General features: G+C 39.7%; 1 protein-coding gene across 2 annotated transcripts in view; it reads right to left on the bottom strand.

Annotated features, from left to right (window-relative positions):
- Positions 1 to 4,751: 4,751 nt before the first annotated feature.
- The window catches only part of MTMR12 (myotubularin related protein 12), a 33,851-nt gene continuing 14,680 nt past the window's right edge, over positions 4,752 to 23,922 (bottom strand). For both annotated transcript variants that reach the window (XM_051804711.1, XM_051804712.1), the window contains exons 7-16: positions 23,160 to 23,283; positions 21,898 to 21,973; positions 19,523 to 19,629; positions 17,245 to 17,369; positions 13,253 to 13,331; positions 11,563 to 11,633; positions 10,340 to 10,512; positions 9,459 to 9,626; positions 8,525 to 8,686; positions 4,752 to 7,493 (exon numbers count right to left, since the gene is read on the bottom strand). In XM_051804711.1, coding sequence (XP_051660671.1) covers positions 6,918 to 7,493; positions 8,525 to 8,686; positions 9,459 to 9,626; positions 10,340 to 10,512; positions 11,563 to 11,633; positions 13,253 to 13,331; positions 17,245 to 17,369; positions 19,523 to 19,629; positions 21,898 to 21,973; positions 23,160 to 23,283 — 1,661 coding nt within the window. In that variant the 3' untranslated portion in view covers positions 4,752 to 6,917. The remainder of the gene's footprint in view (positions 7,494 to 8,524; positions 8,687 to 9,458; positions 9,627 to 10,339; positions 10,513 to 11,562; positions 11,634 to 13,252; positions 13,332 to 17,244; positions 17,370 to 19,522; positions 19,630 to 21,897; positions 21,974 to 23,159; positions 23,284 to 23,922) is intronic.

The following is a 23,922-nucleotide window of genomic DNA, read 5'->3' as shown; positions in this document are numbered from 1 at the left end:
TGGCAGGGAACAGCCATTTACTACAGTCCTCTGACAAATGCAGAGATGTCAGTCAACCTTTCCCTCTGTTTTGCAGCTGGGGAGATATTTCCTTCATGAGGCTAGAGCTGGAAGGCAGCAGGTTGTATATTAATAACTGAGGGGGAAAACGTTCAAGGAGGGGGAAGGATGTCTATCAGCCTAGACAGAATATTAATGTCAGCAGCCAGCATAAGCAGAACTATTATTACTTTAATAAGATCCAAAGATTATAAAAAAACATTTATGTTCGGTCATTTCCTGCTGCCTAAGTCAGCCTGGGTCCCTGGTAATTGTATTTCAGCTGTTTCTAGCATTCATTATTACCTTCAGAACTCCAGGGGGTTGCATATTCATGCAGCCTCCTCTTAATACCAAGCCATGGAGTAGTGGTTTTACTATTACTGTATTTCATTTCAGTAACTTGCCCTTTTCATCATCATCTCTGCCAGATAGCTATTCTGCTGCAATCTGAACCATAAAAAGGGCCACTGCCTTCGGAACAACACTAGGTAGATAAATTTCCATGGAAAATCAGGTGGAGTACTATATCCTACACCTGAGAGAGATAATGGGTGGCATATGGACAAAGAAGATCACCTGCATTAAATCTAAAGAAAAAGTAAGTAAAATACGCTAAAGGAGGGTGGGGGAGTAACCGATCAGCTAACCTATGTGTGGCTGGAGCTTAGAAGAGAAAAGCAGGAATGCCCCAGGAATCAAAAAATCACTTGCTGAGCGATTGTTGTTTTTAGATTACAAGTCAGAACACGATTTTTGCTTTTCAACAAAAATGGATGGCCACAGATTGAATTCACTGGATTTGTTTCCTTACTTACCTTCCTACTACAGCAAACAGGCCAGATCCAATACAACTATACTTTAAATCACCCTGTAAGGCTTCTACAGGCAGCCTCAAAACAAAGCTGCTTCGGGTTGTGGTTTTTTCTTCTCTTTTTATTTTTTTTCCCCCTCAGAAGTGTTAAAAAGCTGGAGTTGGCTGGGCATGTTATTTACAACATTTCAGCTAGCCACACTTCAGTCGTGGTTCCCGGGATTTATCTTTTTTTCAACAACATGGCAGATCAAGAGCAATTTTCTGCTCCTGTGGTTCCACCTTCCGCCTCGTCTGCTCTGACTGGGGGCCAACTGTTGAGAGGGGCATCCTTAAACCATCTGCTCCCCTTGTTTCCCCCTGCACCCTCATGGGGTGATTTGGGTAAATGAGCTGATCTGATAGAAGGCTAATCCACAAAAGCAAAATGCCTATTTCCATTCAATCAGCTGGCAGCTACCTGAGGCTAACAGTGCATAGCAGGACCCCCTTTGGCACCTGTCTGCATTTGCCCCACACTGGGTGTGACCCAGACCCAAACCCAAACCATCACAGGAAACTACTGAAACTACAGGAGATGTGCTGCATTAGAAAATACATCTATTATCAGGATTACCACCCTGCTTTTTCTTTGATGCAGTTTTTGTTTGGGAAAAAACGCTGTCCAGGAGGATTTTACTTACTCCAGATAATAATAATTATTATTACAGAGTAAATTTCAGAGCTGCCATGCTCCATATTGGCAAGGAGGAGAGGGACCTTGTGCTTTGAGAAGACTGGTTGAGTCATCTGTAGTACTCCTCATCTCGCTTTCAGATATTCCCACCACCCCTTGCAACAGGAAAAGCTAAGTATAGCTGGCAGGTATAAAACCAGTCTTTTCCAAAGTTGAATGAACAGCCATTGGAAAAACAACAAATATTCTTCAAGAGTGAACCCACAGGGGAAAATCTGGGTTGGGAAACTGGAAAATGCAAGAAATGGCTTGTAGGAAACAAACTGGGTTCATCTGTGTAGTGAACTGAAGGAGGCTGGTGAGGAGCATGCTGTTTTGATTTATGAATTGGGGTCATGGCTAAAGTTGAAATATCTTCTTGCATCATCACCAAAACATGAAGCAATGAGCACTTACACCCTCTGCATAAAATTAGCTTCTCTGTCAACACATGCATAAATGTACTTCAAAAAAGTCTCTAAAACACAAAAGGAAATGAGTCCCACTGACTGCAAAGTGAGCCCACAAAGCATTGACATTTAAAAGCTCACTAGTATTTGCAAAATACTTGAAAATTTACACTCTTTATTAGCAAAACTGTACATTAGTTCTAGCAGCGTTTGCTGTTCTTAATTTGACATATTCTTCAGATGGGAGTAATAATAACAGTGAGGATTGTAAGTGACCTTTCAGAACTCATAGAAATGTCAGTTGGTTTCCAGGAAACTCAGTGGTTCTATGTCCTGAATTTTGGCTTCTACAGTGTAACAAAAATTTTATTTCAGAGCACAAAAACAGATAATATGCAACATTAAAAAAAAAAGTTGCATTGAGAAAGCGAGGATACCTGGTCTGGCTGTAAATGAGCAGATTTTCCTATTTGAGGGCAGCATTGTTTTTAGCCCGAGAACTGCAGATTTGAATCATGCCTGAGCTGCAGGCACGGGGGAGTTCGTTCCTTTCTCCCACTCTTGATTTCCTCAGTAACCACACAGGGCAGCTTGTCAATAGCCTCTCCACCCACCTGCTTTGAAAACCAGCAGATAATTTTGATGCGTTTTGACAAAACATTATTTCCAGGGTTACTAGATTCCAACAGTCAGTCTGAAGGCTATGTGGCCTGGCCAGGTCAAGTCATGGGTATTTACTTGGTCCCCCAGGAACCAAGACATTGAGTTTGTCTTGCCCAGCAAGTCAGCAGTGACAAACATGTAAAGTGCTGGTACAGCACAGGAGTCAGGAACAGAGAGGAGACAGATGGAGACTAAAGATGCTATTGTATGAACAAGGGCAGGAAATGCCAGAAGAAAGGACAAAGTGGAGGGAACTGTGGTATGGCCAGAAAAGACGAGGCCCTGGGAAATCAGACCTTGTAGTTCTGGTGTTCACAAATTAAGTTTCCAAACGCATTCCTAGGTATGGGTTATCGTCCTGCTTTAAGCATAACGTTAAGGGAAGTAGCTACTTCATTCTACTGGATTGCTGAAACAATAAACAGAGAAACCAAATGCAGAGTAACATGCTGCAATCAAGCAGCAGTGTTTACTGTTTCACAGGGCTCACACATGAGCACAAGGCTCCACAGCAACCCAAAACATGGCAGCACCGGGCATCCCTTGCCAATACAAACACTTGCCAAGATATTAGCAGTCCTCTATTAACCTCTTCTCAGCCTCCACAGCAAGTTTAAACCTGTGACTCAAGTCAAACCTCCCAAGCAGAGGAAGTCCTCTAGGACTCAGAACTGTGTGTAGTCTCTACCATGTTCCTCTAACACAGCCTGAACAACACCATTTCTACTCCCTTTATGTTCAACATAGTGGTGCCCTCCCCATTGAAGTGTTTCACCAGCTCAAACATCAGCTCTCCTTACCTTCTGTGTCCACTCCTTTCCAAGGTAACTCTACTATCCCACCAAGTTCTCTCATCCTGCAAATGCTGACAACATCATTTGTCACATTAACCTTACTATAAGACAAGGAAAAGGACATGAGACGGTAAGAAGGGTTCCATTCCCCCACCTTGCCCAATTCACTGCGGAAGAACAAGTATAGCTCTGTATGTAGAACGGTGTTTTTAGACTCAGATTAAGTTCACTATTCAAATCTCCTTCCTGTCCCAGAAAATGAAGTCCATCCTATTTAATTTTTAAATAGTTTTATGCAAAACCTAGCTCTTTCCAAGGAAGTACCAAGCCGTAAATACTGTGTATGAGGTCTCCAGCTAAGAATTAGAATGAAGCTGACCTCTAGTGTGACAAAACTAATCCATTATAAGAAATCCTCAGCAGAAAGTATTATGCTACCGCCTGAAGTTCTGCTTCCATGCTTTGAGCACAAACAGAAAAAGCCTTAGCTGGAGCCAAACTGGCTGTAAGCACCTTTATAAAGTGCATTCCAATCTGCTACACATCAATAGCTGAACATTTTCAATAGTGAATACAGTCTTAAATCAAAGCCAAGTGGTCAAAGTACACTTGCTGGTCTTTAGAAGGTGTGGGTGAGGCAAAGGCACACCTTGTGTTTACAACATGACCCGCAGCAGCTGCACCAGCTATTGTTGTACAGGGCTCCAAGAACAAGCCTGGCACAGGCTTTAGGAAATACCCCAAGTGGCACAGTTTTTGAACGTGTGATTTGCACAAGTGCTGGCTTTGAGCAGGGGCTAGTAATCTGTAATGTCTTGAAAAAAAGTGGAATTGTTTTGATTCGTACTCTACAGGTCACTGTGACCACCTCTCAGTCCCTGCTCAAACACACATTTGGTTTCAGAAACACCCCACTGTGGCGATTTCAAGAAGTTGCTTAGTTTAACAATGTAAGAACAATGTTTGTTCTGGATATGGGGGGAGTACCTCGCTAAGACCGAAATAAACACTGTTTAATAACTCCCCAAATACGGACATTCAGCAGACAGCTTCTAGATCACCTTGGTAACTTCCGACAGCCATCCTACTTCACTACCTTGAACTTTGCTCTCTCCTGTGCCAACAGCACCTCTCCAGTAAGTACAGCCAGGTCAAAACTGCACAGCTTCCTTCCTGTAAAAGTCTGTAAAAACAGGGTTATAACCAGAAAAGCCTTGTCACTGCAGATTGTCAAGTTGCCTATGATTTAATGCATCATTTGCGAAGTAGGACTTTAAACATACATTCTTATTTCAGGACAAGTATTTCAAAGTATATTTTATTGACACTCTTCAAACAGCCTGTTGGAAATAACAAGAAGGTAAAAACCTGTAAAGCTTCTAGCTTGCATTCAGTGTTAAAACTTAGAGGTATAAACAGAAGCCTGGAGTAAAAATATGAAGTACATTTCCAATCCCTCAGTGCAGAAAACTGGTAACAATGATATTTACTCTATGTTAGAAGTGTTCCCATGTTCAATTCCAGATATATGCTTCTCTTCTATATATACTTCTGATAACTTATGTACAAATAAACGTCCAACATCTGTTCTTTAATATAAATATGTAATCTCCATGACTGAAATATTACAACAGTTTGATCAAAAGTATAGAAAAATCATTTTAATATTTTTTTTCCTAATGGCAATTTAAAAAAACCCACCCTTGAACCCAAATGACCTTAGAATGACAAGTATTTCTTCACCATAATAATACACTGCTCATTCAACATGCAAAGTATTATTGCATACATGAGTCACATGAATTACAACAACTAAGTCTGAAGGAAATGTGCTGTACAGCCCATTCTAGCAAGTGCTAGCTGTAAGATCATACATATCACAGAAGAAAGCATAAGTACTAGTGTATTTTTAAATAAAACACGACAAACTCAAGTATTGTCCTCGCACTAAGACTTAAGGCAATCAAGACTTGGGAAGCTTCTTTTTGGCATAGTTGCATCAAGCTCTCCCTCTTTCCCCATTAATACATTTACTTTAACATACGAAAAATTATTTTTAGAGGGCTGCTGATGAATTTGTTGCTATCCATTAATACAACTCAGTGTGAAGTGATAAGTCAGTAACAAAGTTTAATATCCCCAGTTTCACCGAGCTGATCAAATTAAGCAACAGTTTAACCACCAGCTAAGTTTTCCAGCAATGGATTTCTAAAACTCCTATGAGAACAGAGAAACTATTCAATGTCTAAACTCTCAGTGTAACTGATTTTATGACTTGAATCCATTCTTGGTGTATTCTAGAATTTAAGGGTTCAAAATAGATTTGACAGTCAAATAATATTCAGCTTTAAAAAGGACAATTATTTGCAGTAAAAATACTTTATATAAACATACACACAGTAGATCCAAGTCAACAGGCATTTCTTTATGGCTTCTTTCACTGAGGTACTGTTATAACATCCAGCAACAGGATGCAAATGTCCTATGGTATAAATGCCACATTCATAAGCTGTACCACCAACCTATGGCAAGTGGCAACAGACTGCAAGTCCTGCTTCACTGCAGGATTACAGGAAAAGAGTCTTCCCTGCTATGTGGAGGGTCTCAGTGCAAGCTACAGAAAGCCTTAAAGGCAACTGGCATCCATGGGGGAAACTAAAAATGAAACTCTCACTCTACTGAAAGGAGAAAAACCACTTGTGGCAAATTAGAATCTCATAGTCAGGCCATTTTTTTAACATTACCAGCAAACTTAATATTCCAAGGCAGCAAGGGCATATAGCACAGCAGCACTAAGACTTGAAATGTGTCATCAAGCTCTTGCATCTCACCCTAAGCTGACTGCAAGCACAGGCTCAGAGCAGCCAATCTGTGACTGTGATATCACACAGACAAAACACTGTGAGAGGGGAGGGGGCAAGCACATGACTTCTGTTGATGCAACAGCAGACAAAAAAACCCCTGGTGACCACAGGTTTATTCCTCAGCTGTCAAAAGTTCATCTGTGAATGCACAGTTAGTTGCACCTTTCGCTGTTTTTTATGTGGAGGGGAAATGTAGACGTATTAAGTTCCTCACCACAGTACTTCCATTCCCAGTACTCTTAGCATAAGGGGAAGAGGTGTTAAGATGGTATGATTGTTGCGGTATGCATTTAGTATTCCACCTTTACAGCAGAAAGTATTCTTTTGTTGTTTTTCTTTTTTAAACAGAGTGGCCACAGGGTTACACCAGCCAAGACTCCTGTTTTTATTACGCCTATGCTAAAAACACGTTTCAGCAATAAATATCTTTAGAGTGAAAAAGAAGTTCAAAACATGCTCAGTTAATTATGGCAAGTAGCTCTTTCCAATCAAGGTTTTCTAACCCCACAAACCCATTAAACAGGTTGCAGATGCTCAAGTTCCATACATGAAGATACAGCACAACATTTAAACTCAGAGCTTAGCCACATACAATCCATACTGTAATCTATATACATGTTATGGCATATCCCCACTTAGATCAAGAAATTCGTCATCCCTCCTGACCAAGTCATCTTCATCTTCCAAGTCCTTCCAGGTGCTGGTGGGTAAAGCTGGTTTGACAGACTGTCTCTGGAGTAATGCAAATGGAAACAAGGATGACAAACGGGCAGAATTTCTCTGTGTGGTAACAGAATGTACATCTCCGGAAACAGCTTGACTATGTTCTTCTTCTATTTTCACCTGCAAGCTTTGCACTTCCTCCATCAAGTCCAAAATCTTGGCAGTTATAGCTATTGTTCCACCACCATGAAGCTGGGCTTCAGGGATCCATCGTAAATACCGCTGTGCCCACACTTTGATTTCAGGGCCATCGATGCGAGGTAACAGAAGGCCATGATAGTCAACAGGTTTGCTGTGCCAGCTATCATAGAACTCCCTTAAATTATTGGGAGGCTCGTCTGAAGAATTTATGAACTTACCAATTCTTCTACCCAGAATGTTTTTAATTAGATGATCTGTTTCCTCCCTGAAAAATCCTCTCTTTGTGGAAGGCTTTGCCTGCGTCAGTGGCAAAGAAAGTTGCCGCTGATGCTTTAAGAGGAAAGAAAAGAGAAATACTGAGATAAATATTAATGGGACTTCAGAAAGCAACTTTAAGAGGAAGAAAAACTTGTATTCAGAAATTACTTGCAAGCAATAGTCACTTCAACCATATGGCAAAGCAGTGGCTGTGTTTAAACTGTTCTTTCGGCTAATACACCAAATACCTCACAGAGCACACTCAGTATTGCCAGATACCTTCCCTGCACTAACTATAGCAATGAAGTAACACGGATAAAGCAATCTTCTCTGAAAAAGCCAAATCCTTTCAAGTATTACAAACTTCCCTGTTTAGTTTAAGCTAGTCACAAATCAAAGAGCACTTGATTCGTGCTTATGCAGTGGTTCTTTATTGCATTTCTCTCCAAAAGAGATTAATGCTGTAGATCATACTGGCAGCGCCTCACTCAAGAATGCTTTGTACAGTAGAGAACTTAACCAAGGGAGAAATTTCAATTGAAAGAGGCAACTCCAAGCTCAGTTTTTTCCTGAGTTTGTGCTACTTTCCAGTAATGAGGTGGCCCACCCATAACCTTCCACACCCCAGACAGTTTTTGCTGCACTCCCTCTCTGAGCGCACACATGCACGCCGGTTACACTCAGACAAAATTAGGGAGGCAATTATAAACCTGTTGCGTATTTTGGTTAGGTAGTCTGTGCAACAACAAAATAAACTCCCTTCAAACATGCCAGTGTAACTAACCTGAATGTTAAATCTCATGACTTACTGCTATACTTGCATAAAGTATGAAGAAAAAGCCCTTAACTTCATGACTATGAATAGTTATTTATAATTTATAATTATTTATAAATAGTTTTTATAGTTATTTATAATTATTTATAACTGAGATGGATGCAAACTGGGTTCTTAAGATCCAGGTGAGTCTGAGGTGTACATGTATTTTATCAATTAAAAAAACCCCACCTTTGTACCAACACTTCCACTGGGAGTAAATTTGAAATAGGAGATTTAAAAATATTTCTATCATTTAAAAAAAAAAGTTAAGCAGCACATATCTTACTTTGAATCGTGCAGTTTTCCGTTGACTTTTATCTGGTTTTGGTTTCTCTGCATAAAAAGAGTTGTTCAGAAAAGCTTGGGCCTTGGGGTCAAACTGCACAGACCAGTCCCACACGGTAAGAAATCTGAAAGGACCACTTTGTGTCTTGAGGCTTTCACCACTCTGCCAAAACAAACAGGTTACAATTAATACTGTTAGAAAGGAATTCTGACCAAGTCAAGGTGAAATTAAGAAACTGGCTTTTCAGAGAAGAGGCTACAGAGTTGCAACAACACTCTTTTCTTTCTATATGTTCAGTTACTGAACAACAGTGCAATTAGACTTTCAGATTTGAAAATAAGGCTAAATAATCTAAGGAAAAAAAAAAGTTTTCAAACTTGGGCACGAGATAGATTCTTCAAACATGGGTAATGTTAGACACTGCAGTTATGCAGTGCTACTTATTTAGATTTTGTGGTCGACAATTTATTTACGAAAGACAGCGGTGTTCCCTTTTTTTTAGTCTCTGTGCAGCCTTGCAGAGGATACTTCCATTGCTTCCAGATTCTTAGGCTGGAGAAAAGCATAAACCAAATATAAAAATCAGCATTCAGGAAATGTTGATTTTGGAATACAACTGAAAATACTACACAAGAATTTCATAGATAACTTATTCTGAAGGACAGCCAGATATTCCTCTTAGGTTAAAGAGCTCTGTTTTCATTGAAGAGCAATAAACATGAAACTACAGCCACACATGAGAAGTAATAGATCCGTTCTGCCATCATAAACTCTTAAGTCCTGAACTCGACTCCTTACAGCCAAAGTTACACTCACTCACTTTGATTAGTATGAAAAGAGGTGCTGCTAGGGAATTAGCTTTTTTGAGTTTTCCCTGCTTCTTAGTCAAACTTGTTCTTCAACACTCTCCATCCACAAAATAACAAACCCTTACCGTACTGGTGTCTCTTTGATGTTGGGAGTTGAAGAAGAAAGTGCTAAAAACAGGCACATAGAGGCTGTCTGACAGGACAGTTAAGTAAGTTTCTGTGAACTCAAATGCTGGAGGATACTGTTGTACCAACTGCCAAACACAATTTAGCAGGAGCAGAAAAACAGGAGCCTAAGTAAAGAAAATATTGCATCAGTTTCAGAAAAAAAAATTGTTCCACCATGAAGACTATTTATTTTACAGTATTTAGTGTCTTCAAATACAAGTCTTAAGGCAAGAAGCCTGGTTAACTCCAGAACTGCTGCACATACATTTGGCTGAGCTCTGAAGAAGTATCATCTGAGCTAACCTTGGGCCAACTGTTGACAGATGAGATGAGCCCTTCCTACCCCGAATCTGAAAGATGCCACTATGCAGCCTATTAAAGTTGGCAAAGCAAAACTAGTTTATAGCAATTCTTGATCAGTTTACACCTACTATTTCCATTCTGTATAGCCATCTGATCCAATTCCAAGATATAAACAAACATGGAGAGGTGAGACTGCAAAATTTAGCAAGACAGCAGAAGTTGATCTTTGGATGTAACACGAATAGGCAACTCATTTTACTTATTTCTATGGAGATTACTGCCATTTAACACAGTTTTCAAGGACAGAAGATAAATGACTTTCAAAAGGCTACAAAATTAAAGGGAACAAATATAAAATTTCCCATTAAGTTAAAGACATTGCTGACCTCTAAACAGCAAAAATAGTAAAACTATCAACCCATAAAACAAAACACAAAAGATCCTGAGTAACTGTAACTTCTGGACTAACAGCTAAATTCCTCCTTACATTGAGTAAACTTGTAAGTAGTAAGCAAGGAATGTAATAAAATCATACCTCCTCTTTTTCACTTTTGCGTAAGTGGTTACAGCGATCCAAAAAGCTATGTCCTCCAATTACCCACTCCTTCTGAATAAGGCTCTGAAACCCTGACTTTGTTCTGCTGTATGAATCCATCATCACTTGAACCAGACTAGATATCACACAGCACAGATCAGTAGCAGTCTCTTCTGCAGAAGAGAACAGAAACCATATTATCTACTAAGCCATTCCTAAAACCTTGTGTAAAAAAGCAATGCATTGCTATCTTAGCATAAACAAAATTGTATTTCAAGATCAGAGAAACAGGATTTTTTGCAAGTGTTACACCATCAGAGAAGTTAATCCACGTTTCCAGTACTTCTGTTAGTAAAAATGTAAGGTTATTTCTACATTTATACTAGGAAAATGCTGTGACAATAAAACCTGCAAACCCCAAGCTTTTTACTATTATAACTTAGACGCCTGCACTCTGCAGTCTCACACACTACACACACACACCAGTCCAGCTATCCCTCCTTACCCCTCCTATCCTCCATGTGTCTTTTCACAAGGTGTGAAACTGCCTCCTCATGCAACATGCATTCTTCACCTTTCAGCTGCCTCCCAAAACCACCTTTTTTCTGTGCCAGGTTTCTCGAATGGCAACACGTGGGAAAAAAACAACTAAGTTACCAATCCAAGAGTAACTTAATGGTTAACATTAGGTTTGGGTTTCCGTGTGATTACTTTATTTAATCTAAGAAAACAAACTGCCCAACATGTGTACAGTAGGCATATTCTTTCATTTATTTTTCATGAAGAGACTACACAGTATTCAGTGTGTATCTAGAATACAAAAAAGGCCTTTTACAAACTTTTCACATTACTAGTCCTTTGTGTAGATATGGTCCCCCTCCCTCAAAGTATAGCAAAGAGTCTGGGAGACCTTCAATAAAACAAATTAGGAAGCAGGAATGCTACATCTTCTTTATGCATGGCTCTCCTGTGAATTTATCAGCAGTTCTCATTCACATCATATTTCTCTTAGCCTGGAACTATGCTTACCAGGTTTTTTTAACTAGAGGAAGCATTTCCAGGAGCATAAGAGATTTAGGGGTCTAGTGCTTCAATACTGTATGAATTTTGTATGTATTACCAAGTCCCTACCGTAATTATAACCTTACAGTTTAAGTAACTGAATAAATAAATAAATAAATTTTAAAAAATAAATATATAGGACAATCTCATTAAGTTCTTACCTATAAGGAGAACATTTGTATGCTGCCTTTCAAGACACTCAGCAACTTCTATTGCTTTCTTCAAGACTCTCCTGTTGTGGTACAAGAAAAGTTAAGGGAATGTTTTTATAGCATTTTTACAATTAAGTTTCTTACATTAGTTTCCCCTGGACAGGGTTTGAAAGCCATACTTGAAACTTGACTATTCCTTTAAAACACAAACCCCACGCTCAGCTTGTGTAAATGAAGAACTGTTTAGCTTCAAGAGCATCTTATTTGTCCACTGATCATGCAATTCCAGTCGTTATACAAAACACTTCATTCTAGACCAACAGCAGCCATCACTGAAGTATTACAACTGCTAAGGGCCAGATCTTTACCCTGGAAAGAGTCAACATCACCACAATTTAAGTTCTAATGTACTACATAATACATTTCTTCCATAATCTGGTTTTAAGAGGCAGAGGGAAGGATGAGCAATCAGATCTTGTAAATGCACTGACAAAATTTATTCAGAATTATCATAACACAAGGAAAAATGAGTGGAATTAAAGATTACAAAAACAGATGTAACACTGTTGGTTTCTAGATCTAAATCTTCATCAAGTTGGTTATTTCTAGCAAAAGTCTGCGCACAAATTAGGGTTCTTGCAACTGCTTAGGTCACTAGTAGAAGCTGACAGTTAATTTCCTAAGAGTGGAATTGTCAGATTCTTTGTTCTAGCATCTAGAACAGCTGAGCAGGCATTCCTACAAACTGCAAGAGCCAAGACCAGGCTGATCCAGGAAGCAACTGGATCCAAGTATGGAAATGACCAGTCTCAAAACAGCCTAAGGATAGGAACTTGGGCTGGCTTACACTTTAAACTTGTGCTCTTGGTTATGTCAATGAGTTTCTCAACACATGGTCTTTGCTAGAACCTCTTATTAAACATACATTTAAATTCTGAATTAATGAATTGATAACTACTGATATTTATTGATTAAGACTAGAAGGGACTGGAGCTGACTACAGAAGCACTTCATGATAACAAGCTGATCACAGAATAAACTGACAGACAAAAGAGCTAGCACAAAGCAACACTGAAAACAAATAAAGCTCCTCAACATTCCACTATAACAAGCCTTCAGTTAGCCAACACCATTCCAACACTTACTCACTGTGGACTGCTGAGAGAAGAAAAAAGAACTTGAGGAACAATCAGGACAGGAAAGGGACAAAACTGAGAACAACTGTCATTTTATAAATCTTTGGTGGGATAAGATCTTGAACACTGCAGTTCATCCCGTCCTAAAGGATATTGCAGAAGTAGAGAGTACAGAGAAGAATGGCAAGGCTAGTCAGAGACACGAACAGGTTTCATGCAAGAAACAAATAGGATTCTTGAGTTTGGAAAGAGGGTGACTTAGTGCAGGAGAGAAATTACTGGATCTGTATTTTTAATAGGTTTGCTGGAAGAATTGTAATTGGAATGATCTCCTGCTTCTCACATCCTTTACTGTGGGAGGCTTTACACAAACCTGCACTGTAAAAAACACTGTCTCAAGTTGCAGAAATAGAATATATAAATGGGACCATAACTCTGTCTTAATTTTTTTTCCCTACTGGTGGTAAAGAATGTTGTTACATTTCAAGAAACCAGCTAGAAAATCCACTACAAATGCATTTATCAACAATTCTGAAACACAGAAAGCTGAGGATATAGCAAACCTGATTATCTCTAGCCAGTTTGTGCTCTCCAGTAATGAAAACCATTTCACATCAGTTGCCCAGAAGTCTGTACTGTTATCTGCAAAAAAACCCCAAAACAAAACAAAAACTGGTTTATTCACATATATGTAGTGCTAACTAACAGCCATCCACAGTATTACCCTTCAGTTATGAATCAATATAAAACAAGCAATACCAAGGAGTCAGCAAGTACCAACCACTGCTAAAGTTGACACTTTATAACTAAAATAAGGAAATTAAGTAGTCCTACAAACACCAGTAAAGTTTTATAGCACCATAACCTTTTAGAAAAAGTATGCTTAAGGTTCATAGCAATCAAACCAGGTAAATAAACCTGCTGACAAAATGTGAAAGGACAAGAAAATAAATTCATTCAGAGATGATGATCTATATAAAGTTTAACATAAGGAGGCTGGATTTTGAAAGTCATTACCCTCCGAGCCAGAAATGTCAATCGGTTCTAGAAGTAGGTTACAAAACTCATAGAATGTAAAATTACCTGAAAAAGGTTTTAAACAGTTTTCACTGCAACTGAAGAGGCATGAAAATACATAAAAAGGAACAGTTAACAAACTGGAAAGCAAATTACCACATGTAGTGGTTTGAATCTTGTTTCCCCCCAGAGGCTAAGAAAAGTGGTAGACCCCAAGGGGTGGAAACCCCTGGAAGTTTTGAAGTTCTGCCCAATGGGCGCTCCTGCAAAAATGTCAACATTCCACAAGCTCACCGGAAGAGATGAGTTGTAGTTTGGGTTGTTGAGGAGAGGTGGCCATGTTGTAGAGCCACGAGGAAGGGGCTCAGAGCCCCACAGGGGGGCTTTGGCCCCAGCCCCCAGCGGGGGCCTGCAGGGACCTGGAACAGCATAAAGCTGGGCTAGGTGCCTGTAGTTATGCCGGGAGATGTTTTCTCCATGGGCGCAGAGCAGCAGCCGGCACTGACCGGAGAAACGGTGGCAGAGAGCCAGGACAGATAAGAACTGAACTGAAGAAGCAACAAAGACATGCAGCACCAGAGAAAGGACTCCTGGAAGGAGAGCTGAGGAAAAGAGAGTCAGCAGCTGAGTTCTACAGAGTTCTGGGGTAAGAACTGATACCAGACCCCCCCCAAACTCCTTTGAGACCTCCTGGAAAAGGAGGAAGATGATGGACTCTTACTTGAAAGAGCCTTGGAGCGCTACAGCACTTGCAGAGAGGAGCTGAGAAGCTCAAAGGTGTCCTGAAGCTGGACCAGGACAGCCAAAGGAATGTGGAGGAGGGCTTCACCCCCCCCCCCCGCTGCCTGGAGACAGAGCACGGAGCTCTGCAAAGGGGAATTTGAATCCCCTGAGGAAGGGACTGCCACAAAGACCCCTGAGCTTCGTGGTATGACGTGGTGATGCGAGCTTGTCCCTGCTACGCAGTCCACGGAAGAGAAAGACCCTCGTTTTGGAGACGACGGGCCAAGGGGCTTGGAGACCCCCTTGTGTGTATTGAACAGAGATCCAGCTACAACAATCCAGTTACTGCTGCATGGAAGACAGAAGAGGAGCTGCTGCCCTAAATGTGGAAGGGATCTGTCCTTCTTTCCCTCCTGGACTTTTATTTGGAGGGGAGAAGAGATCTGATCCATTGTAAATACTATATGTCATGGTAGAGATAGTTGTGATCGTGTGTATAATGTGTTATAGTATTTATTTGTACAGTCATTGTAATATATTCCCTTTCCCCCATTCTGAGTCTGGCATGTTTTGTCTGGAAAAACGCATCCCACATTAGGTTGAGATGGGGGAGGGGGCTAGGACTAGGGAATTAGATTTTGGGGTTATCTCAAACCATGACACCATACCATAAATTCATTAAACTCTTAAAAATTTCACTGGAATTTCTATAGTTTTTTTAAATGCAACCTAAGTGTCCATTGCTTTTATTTCTATCAAAGCCAGTAAACAGAAATTGGAAAGCTCTCACAAGTTGATACAGTCAATTAAAACCAGAATATATTACCTTTCCTGCATAAGCCAAATCTTTAAGCCCAAGGTCTGACAGTTCTACTACTGAGAAACCACTGATACATCTCACACTTCCCTCCTTCCCAGGATAGCTTTGGTTCTGCATGTTTCTGTGCAACTGCTCACCTCCCAAAAGTCTCTCCATGTACTTCCAACATTTAATTCCAGCCCATATATACTTGTGTCTGTTCTGCATCTTTTATCTATGATCCTCAAGTACATAGGCACATACCTGTTTTGTTCCTGTAGCTGTTCTACCTCCATGCCTCTGCCCCTCAACCCTGTTCATTGCACTTAAAGTCTTCCTTTCCCCAATTCCTTTCACCCTGACCATAGAAACTAGTTCTCCAAAAACGCGTAGGAACGCACCTTCAAAGCTCCCTAGTGAGCTGTCCTCACATTACTCGCAGTTTTGATCTATCTCCCCACCTTGCAGAATTTCTTCCTAATACCTAATCTAAATCTCCCCATTCCCACTTGTCCTGCTACTACATGCCCTTGTCAAATGTCCCTCTCCAGTCTCCTTTAGGTCCTTTTAAGTACTAGTTTTAGGTACTGGACAGTGCTATAAGGTCTCCCTGGAGTCTTCTCCTCTCCAGGCTTAGCAACTCCAACTCTCTCAGCCTGCCCTCATAGGAGAGGGGCTCCAATCCCCTGATCATCTTCATGGCCCTGCTCTGGACTCAGTCCAACAGCTTGACATCCTTCTTATGTTGAGGACCCCACAGCTGGATGCAGCACTGCAGGTGGGTCTCACCAGAGCAGAGCAGAGGGGCAGAATGCCCTCCCTCACCTGCTGCCCACCCTGCTTTGGATGCAGCCCAGGACAGGATTAGCTTTCTGGGCTGTGAGTGCACATGGCCAGGTCAAGTTACCTAAATCAAATTAGCTGATCATGTACAGGACACGAATACTGGTTAACATGTGCAGACTTTAAAAGTAAGCAAAGAGGTAGTAAAATTCTGTAAGATCTTAGTACTTCTGCAAAACGTTACCTGAAAGTTTTTCTCAGACTGTCAGTGCATAGTGCCATATTCAGTAGGGTACAGTCTACTAACAAACCTTATTTAAAAAGCCATAAGACAAAAACACTTAGTGGATTGCAACACTTATTGATGCATTCCCTTTTGCATCAATAGAAGACAATAATACAATAATACAATAAGACAATAATACAATAAGACAATAATACATCACTGAAACATGCAGTATTTCCTGAGAGATGTTAAATGACTTAAATTCAAGCTTTGGCCTTTTTCATATAGGAGGATATAGGAGAAAGGTGTGAGTTACAAGAAACTACATTAACAGATAGGTATTTATTTTTAGCTCTTAAGATTCACTGCGGATTTGACAGTGTATTCTGGACAAAATCCTCCGTGCGAAACTCTGGCAAATACCTCATATTGCAAAGTGGAGTGGAACTTTCTTCATGTCAAGAGGTGAGGTCAAAGTACTGTTTCATGATAGCAGAAGAGTTAAAGAGTCTCAAAAAAAAAGAGCCTGTAAGTCTGGAGTACACTTTCTCATGGATCCCATTTTACTCCTTTCAAGTGGACAAAATTTAAGCACCATCATGTTTTGAGATGCGACTAATGTACAACAAAAGCCAGGGCAAAAATTAATCAGCATTTAGACTCAACTCTTAACATAGCACAAAGGCTAAAGGTTGACACTTAAAATTCAACTTCAGTGGACCACAGAAGACTGGAAAAATCTCTCCTATGAACTTCACTCCAGCTGGTGTATTCTAACTGACAGACACCCTCTTTAAAAGTCAGTCATTTTCAGATACAGCTTAGCAAGAGGTAGTTAAGTCTAAGAACTACAAACCTTCATTAATGTGCCAGACATAAGCACAGTGTTCAGTTACATATTTTAAAATCTTCTTTTAACCACCCTCAAAAGCAAGACACTGTAAAAATGACTGCATTCATGAGACACGGCACAGCCTTGTTATGCTTTGCTTTAAAATTTAACTTACCTATCAAAAACAGCTGTTTAAATCTTGTATATGCAGTCTGGATATCTTGCAGAGATGGAAGGCTGCTTGACAAATCATCCACCTTCAGGAGTTCATAGGGAGGTTTGCTAATTGTCTTATAGATTCTAAATCAAATCATTAAGAGATTAAAGCCTTCTGCTTCACAAGTCAAATAATGTAGCAACTATTATCACTGATGACAAAGTTAATAGGCATGGTTTGGGAAAGAGCTGTAATACCAAGAGATAGTCACCGTGGAAAGCTAGTGGCATCCATGCATTTGTAAGTGCTGTTTGAAAGCTTGCCTACAAGCTTATAACAAGGTTTGATGCATTTAACCGTTACACCAGTAAAATTACATTCATGCCTATTTGTGCAGCTACAAACATTGTAAGCACTATTTGATTATCTTCACCAGACACACCAAAAATCACTTTACTAACAGGCTACTAGAGATCAACCCAGAAAGAAAAGATGGATAGAAACACTCAACTCTCCCAGTAGAAGCTTACAATTTCTTTTGACTTCTACCAACCAAATTACATTCTGATACCCAGCTGCCAGGTTTGCTAATGAAACATATGAGTAAAAGAAAATTTGGACACAAACAAGACAATATACCTTGCACTTCCCTAGGTATCTGCTATTTTTTTCCCTTGAAGAAGAGGAAAAAATATCAGACCAGATGAAGCTTTGGTTTGGACCCAGAACATCCCCTCTCATTCAGGTTCCAGAGCTCAGATGAACATCAGCTTAGTAAATATGTCTGCTGTCATGCTGGCTTTTTATTGTCAAGACCTGGGAAAAGCTGCTCTAGCTCATACTTCAGAAGTGAAGACTTGTGGGCACTTCTCCAGGCAGGACAGAGTGCTTTGTTTCCTGTATGCTGTAGCACAGAAACCTGTTTTAAGTGAGAACTACAGGCATCCACATCAGAAACACAGGTTACCAGACCTACCGGAACGTGCCTCAGATCAAAGAACTGAGGGAAAGCAATCACTGGTTAAATACAATACTTCTTCCAAGTGAAGTAGTAAAGAAGTAAACAATTTGTGCTGGAAGATCTGGCTCTGAACAGCTTTTTCAATAAGATAAGCTGTTAATCGTAAACACCTGCTTTGTGCCTGAGTTGCAACTACTGTTACAACAGCACGTTAACACACCCTCAGGGACAATTTGTATATATATTTTTAGATACGAGTAGTAAAGCACCAGTACTCCACAGCAAAAAAAAAAAAAAAACAGCAATACTAGCTGAAGTTCAAATGACTCCAGAAAAGGGATAAAAGTATCAGTCAATACCTTGTAACAGTTTAGTATAGTTTTACTTATTTTTGCATCATGAAATAGCATTAGAGTTCTAAGTCTTGTAATCTTCCCCATTTCACATGAGAAGCATTAGAGAATCTGCAGGAAGAGTCAAAAGCCTTTTCTATGCAAGTATAATTAATTTTATAAACAAAGGAGGTTTTAAGAACCCAATCAAGATATTTTCTGTTAGTTCTGTGTGATTAACAGGCCTTTCATCTTTGAGGAGCAAAGAGCTGATGTTGAACATACAGACTGTACATATGAGTGATCAAAAGCTGGCTGCTAAGAGAAGTTCTCTCCAGGACACCCAACAGGTTAAAAAAAACCAAGACCGAAGAGCAACAAATCATCACTGTAACTCTCAGTCAGGCAGCTGTGCTCCTTCCATTAAATTAAACTTTGCATTTTTCAAACTGCTAAACTAATTCAGCTCACTGCCTCACCTGAAAAAGCACTGTCTGGCTTCACATCTGAAAGCTGCAGCAGTGAACTGCTAGGCTGTCTCAAGAGAGTTTTAGATCACTTTGTCTATAAAAACACAAACCTAGTTCTCAGAAGATGGCAGAGTCTTAAAAACTCAGCTTGCAAATCCATGTTTAGAGATGGAGTCTAGATTTTTCCCACTTGCAAACAGAATTGAGCCCATCAGTTAATAATATTTCAACTGTACTTAACACCTACAGGCTTTGGTGCTGCTTGTCCTAAATAACACACCATAGTTTGTAGAGAGATTACTCAGGTATGTATACATACTTCCACAAAAAAGCCTTCAGTGAAGTTCCAGTCCTGCACAACTGACCAATGCCGTGGAGTCAAGGGCTTAAACACATTCCACTACAGAAAACTACTTTCAGATCTAGAACTTGTTTCCTGATGTGTGAAAGCTTAAAAGATATAGCATATATGGAAAAAGAGAAGCAAGGTCCATACCAAGCAAAGTGTTGTGGACAGAATAGCTATTACTGACCCATCCAAGAAGGCTTTTTGCATTTGTGAAGTGCTGTCATCCTGTTCTTTGGGAAATGCAGACATTTTGAGAAGAGCAGCACCATTATGGCAAGACCAACACCAAATCTGCAGAAAGACATTTATTAGGTGATAAAAATTAGTAAATTGTCCCATACAAGATATTTGCTTAACACAAGAAATTTCTCTTTGCTGTGCTTCACTGAGTTTTTGATGTATTCAAAAGCTCCATCAGTAGAAGCAAATCTACACCTGCACCAAAATTACATGCCTCAGTACACCATGTTACCACTTGCAAGTTTTAAGTGAAGTTTTAAACTTACACAGACACAAGGAAACAAATGTCAGATTATATAAAAACCCTGCTTTCTCAACTGCCCTCACAGGTAAAAAAAAGTGCATGGCCAAAATACGTTGGAATATATGCCACAGCAAGACAGCACTTTTAAGTAACTTATATATTTCATCCATCAGTTTCTCCATACTGATAGCAGGGGGTTTTTTTATAGTTCAGCCTTAAGATAACTCACAATAGATGCACTGATATGCCTTTCCACATGAACTATGCATAAAGGGTCATTTAGGCATATGAAATAAAAATTAAACACTCCAAAACTGAATCAGATTGCCAGGTACTCCTTGTAGCAAATCAGTCCTCAAAGCTTCTTACTTCTCTTTACACAATTTCTTGACTCACACCTACTCCTTGAAGTTCTCGAGCTCATCTTTAAACTTATTTTGAAGCGAGGAGTAAGAATCATTTTGAACAGGAATATCACACAGGGCAAACTGGGAAGCTGAAGGTCTGCTACCAACTCACAGTAAGCAAGGGGAGCAACTCAGAAGGATGCAGGAAACTCACAATCATCAAGCGTGAAAAAAATTACTATACTGTCCTTTCACTGCCTTCTCAAACCACCTTAATATTGTCAAGCTATCTTTACACTACCTTCACAAAACTAATTTGGAAATAACGAGAAGAGTTCTACAAGGCCTCTGAACAGTGGACAAGAGCTACAAATGCTGTCATCCGTCCTGTTGGAACAGGTCCAGAGGAGAGACACAAAGGTGATCTCAGCCTGTCTCTATAGCAGAGGTGCCCCAGCCCTCTGATCATCTGGGGAAGAAAAGGGTCTGGAAGACCTTATTGTAGCCTTTCATTACTTAAAGGGAGATTGTAAGAAAACCTGGGAAAGGCTTTTTCCTAAGTCCTGCTGTGATAGGACAAGGGGTAATGGTTTGAAACTAAAAGATGGTAGATTTAGGACTAGATACAGGGAAGAAACTTTTCACAATGAAGGCAGTGAAACACTGGATGGAACAGGGTGCCCAGAGAGATGGTAGATGCCCCAGAAACATTCAAGGTCAGGTTGGACAGAGCTCTGTGCAGCCTTACCGAGAAGATGTTTCTGTTCATTCCAGAGGGGGATTGCACTAGATGATGTTTAAAAGGGCCCCCCTCAACCCAAACTATTCAATGATTCTATGAATGCAAGATGGGATAAAAAAACCAAAAACCAAACCAACAAGTGAAAACACTTCTGTTTGTGTGTAACAGCCAGTGTAATATATCTCTGACACTGAGACAAACTGAACCAAACTTTTAGTCAGGACAATACAGAACCATCTTCTCTATGGACCAACTAATTTAAAGGCATGAAATGAACATGGGTTTCCTTGGCAAATCTGATGGACATGCAGCAACTAAGGTAAGACTTTACAAGTGAGATTGCTTTGCTCCTTGTTTCCATCTACTCAGTCTTACTGGTTCTAAAACTACAAGGTAGGAAGCCAAAGCCAGCTTGCTACAGGGTGCAAACCAGTATATTTAACTTCATTTTCTGTTGGACTGGTAGAACCAGTTTTTCAGTTGGGTTACTTGACTTTGTAAAAGCACTGCATCATCACAGCCATACCATTAACCAGCACCCCAGCCAGGTAACTGGAGGTATTCACCTTCACCTTACATGCATGGTCTTCACCTCAACATCCAAACAGTATTTCAAGTCCTACATCCTGCCCAGCCAGATGCCAGTCAGTACAGTCTCATGAAAAACAGGTTGATGGACAGAAGGATTAGTAGTATTTGTAGTCTATAGGAACACTGACATCTGACGTAAGAAAATAGGAACTGTGAATAGTAAATACATATTTTGCTGTTATGTCTTTGCTACGTATTACCCGGTTTAGTGAAATATAGAATACTTCGAGCACCTCTCCTTTCAACATCTGTTTCCCTTGAGTAGATGGCCAGGTATATTCAACATGTAAGCTGTTGAAACAAGTTCTGAAATAAAATGCAGTCACATCTGAAATGCTAGTTGAAATTTTGCCATCTCAGTAAGATTTCTTACCCTCAGCCATGCACATACTTACAGGAATGCCTCTGCCTTCATACTTCAAGATACTCTCTTCAGAAATGCATATGGGAACAACAAAATACAAAGGCAGCCTAAGATAACAAAGGAGAGTTTATTGGTCTTAAAAATTAAACAAAGAACAATATCCAACCTTTTTTTAATGATGGTGAGTGTTCTAGCCCACATGCTAATTATATATTCATTCTTACTGCTACAATAATCTTTCCAACCAGACAATTATATTTTCCTCAATGCTGTCCCTTTATTTTCAGCTGAGCAAGGTATTTTTTTCCAATCTTGATCTCTTAATTATTTTCCCTGCAACTTTCCTCTGTCTTTCCAAGGTTGCAATTAAATACCACATTTAACTGGAACCTCTAAGACTGATTGTAAAGACCACCTTGGTTTTCTCATGCTTTGTTGTTTCAAAAGATACCCTTGCAGTATTAGATAACTACTCCTGTTTCCAGGCCTTTTAAGCAGTTTACATTCTAATTCAAGAATGTAATTTAATATATCATGGATTTCCAGCATTAGCCAACATTATTTATATTCAAGGCCCAGAGAAGCAACAAAGGTAAGTACTCTTAAACTTGGTTAGGGTCTCTCAAAACAGTTGTAGAATAAATAGTTAAGACTTGTTTGAATGTTGGTATTCATTTCCAAGATCTGTGAAGCCTTTCAAGATTTGACTATTAAACAAAACAGCAGTAGTATACAAAGGTTTGTATACATTCTAAAGGGTTCACCAATAGATGCTGCTCAGCTAATCTGGTAGCTAAACTCAGCCAACCTTCTCTTAAAGGCAACACAACCTCCACTGGCACATTTTGCATATACACTTTAAACCAGGTACTCTTTCCCCATCCAGCCCCCCTCAGCTAAATCAGTGAAAAATCTCCAGTGCATCTACCTTGAAATTTTACCAGAGTAAAGGTGCAGGATTGAGAAAGTGTCAACTTAACCAGTATGATAGCAGTGTAAGTCCCATATCTACATATTTCCTATTCCATTTTAAGGTGGTATTCTCCACTCCTTGACCTGCACAAAGCTTGACTGACCAAGGTCCTGAGTAGTCTGACCTCCTATTGAAATTAACCCTGCTTGAGCTGGGGGTTGTGTAAGATCACCTCCTGAGGTCACGAATCTAAGTATTCCACAAATAAAAATGGAAACCAGATCCTAAAAAGAGCCCCAAACAACTGTATAATCCTCAGCATCAAAAGTAGCACTGATTTTTGCAAATCCAAAGTTCACTATTCATTAGGGCAAGCTTACTTCTCAGACACTCTGTAGCCTTCATTGGTGATCACTGCTTTGTATTTCACATTCCCTTTGGTCCGCTCCAACTCATCACGCCAGTCCTCGAGCGTATCAAACATCACAGTTTGGTTTCTTCCATCTGTCAGATATTCGATAATGTTAGCTTTGCAGACTACTAGGAACTTTTAACACAAAAGCATTCCTAAATAATGGAGTTGGTTGCCACTAAGTAAGACCTCTTGTGTACAGAAAGTCAAAGATAAAATGCCTTTTGTACACCACACTGTCTCTGTTTGATCTTTAATAAGACACCTTTTGTCAAATACTGCTGTGACTAATAATTTCAGGAACAGTTTCTCCAACAGAAACTAATCAGTTCTCACAGAACTCCCAGAGAGCTGAGGCTGTCCTCATATCCAGCTTAAAATCCAGGATATTGTGCAGCAAATAACATTTTATACTAATGCTGCTGGACTGGCATCTAATAATACAGGTTTAAATGCAGAATTCACAATCATATCAAAAATCTTTCTACAAAAATTCAGATACTGCATTTCATTTAAAGTTCATTCTTTTATGATGGAGTTTTGCATTGAATAGAACATCTCAGGTACTCGATAAGAGCAGAAAATTGATTACACCAAGTCAGTCTCAATAATTTCAACTGAGAACCTTCCCTGTAGTTATATTTAGTCACCCCAGCAACAGTTATGACAGCAGCTTGATTCAGCCTCAAATCTTGTATAATAACTATATAATTTATGGAGTAATGTCAATT

This window comes from Manacus candei, unplaced genomic scaffold (assembly GCF_025592945.1).
Source record: "Manacus candei isolate 608988 ecotype Guabito, Panama unplaced genomic scaffold, ASM2559294v1 h1tg000061l, whole genome shotgun sequence".
Taxonomy (NCBI): domain Eukaryota; kingdom Metazoa; phylum Chordata; class Aves; order Passeriformes; family Pipridae; genus Manacus; species Manacus candei.
Note: the sequence above shows the minus strand (reverse complement) of the source record. Positions and strands in the feature narration are given on the sequence as shown.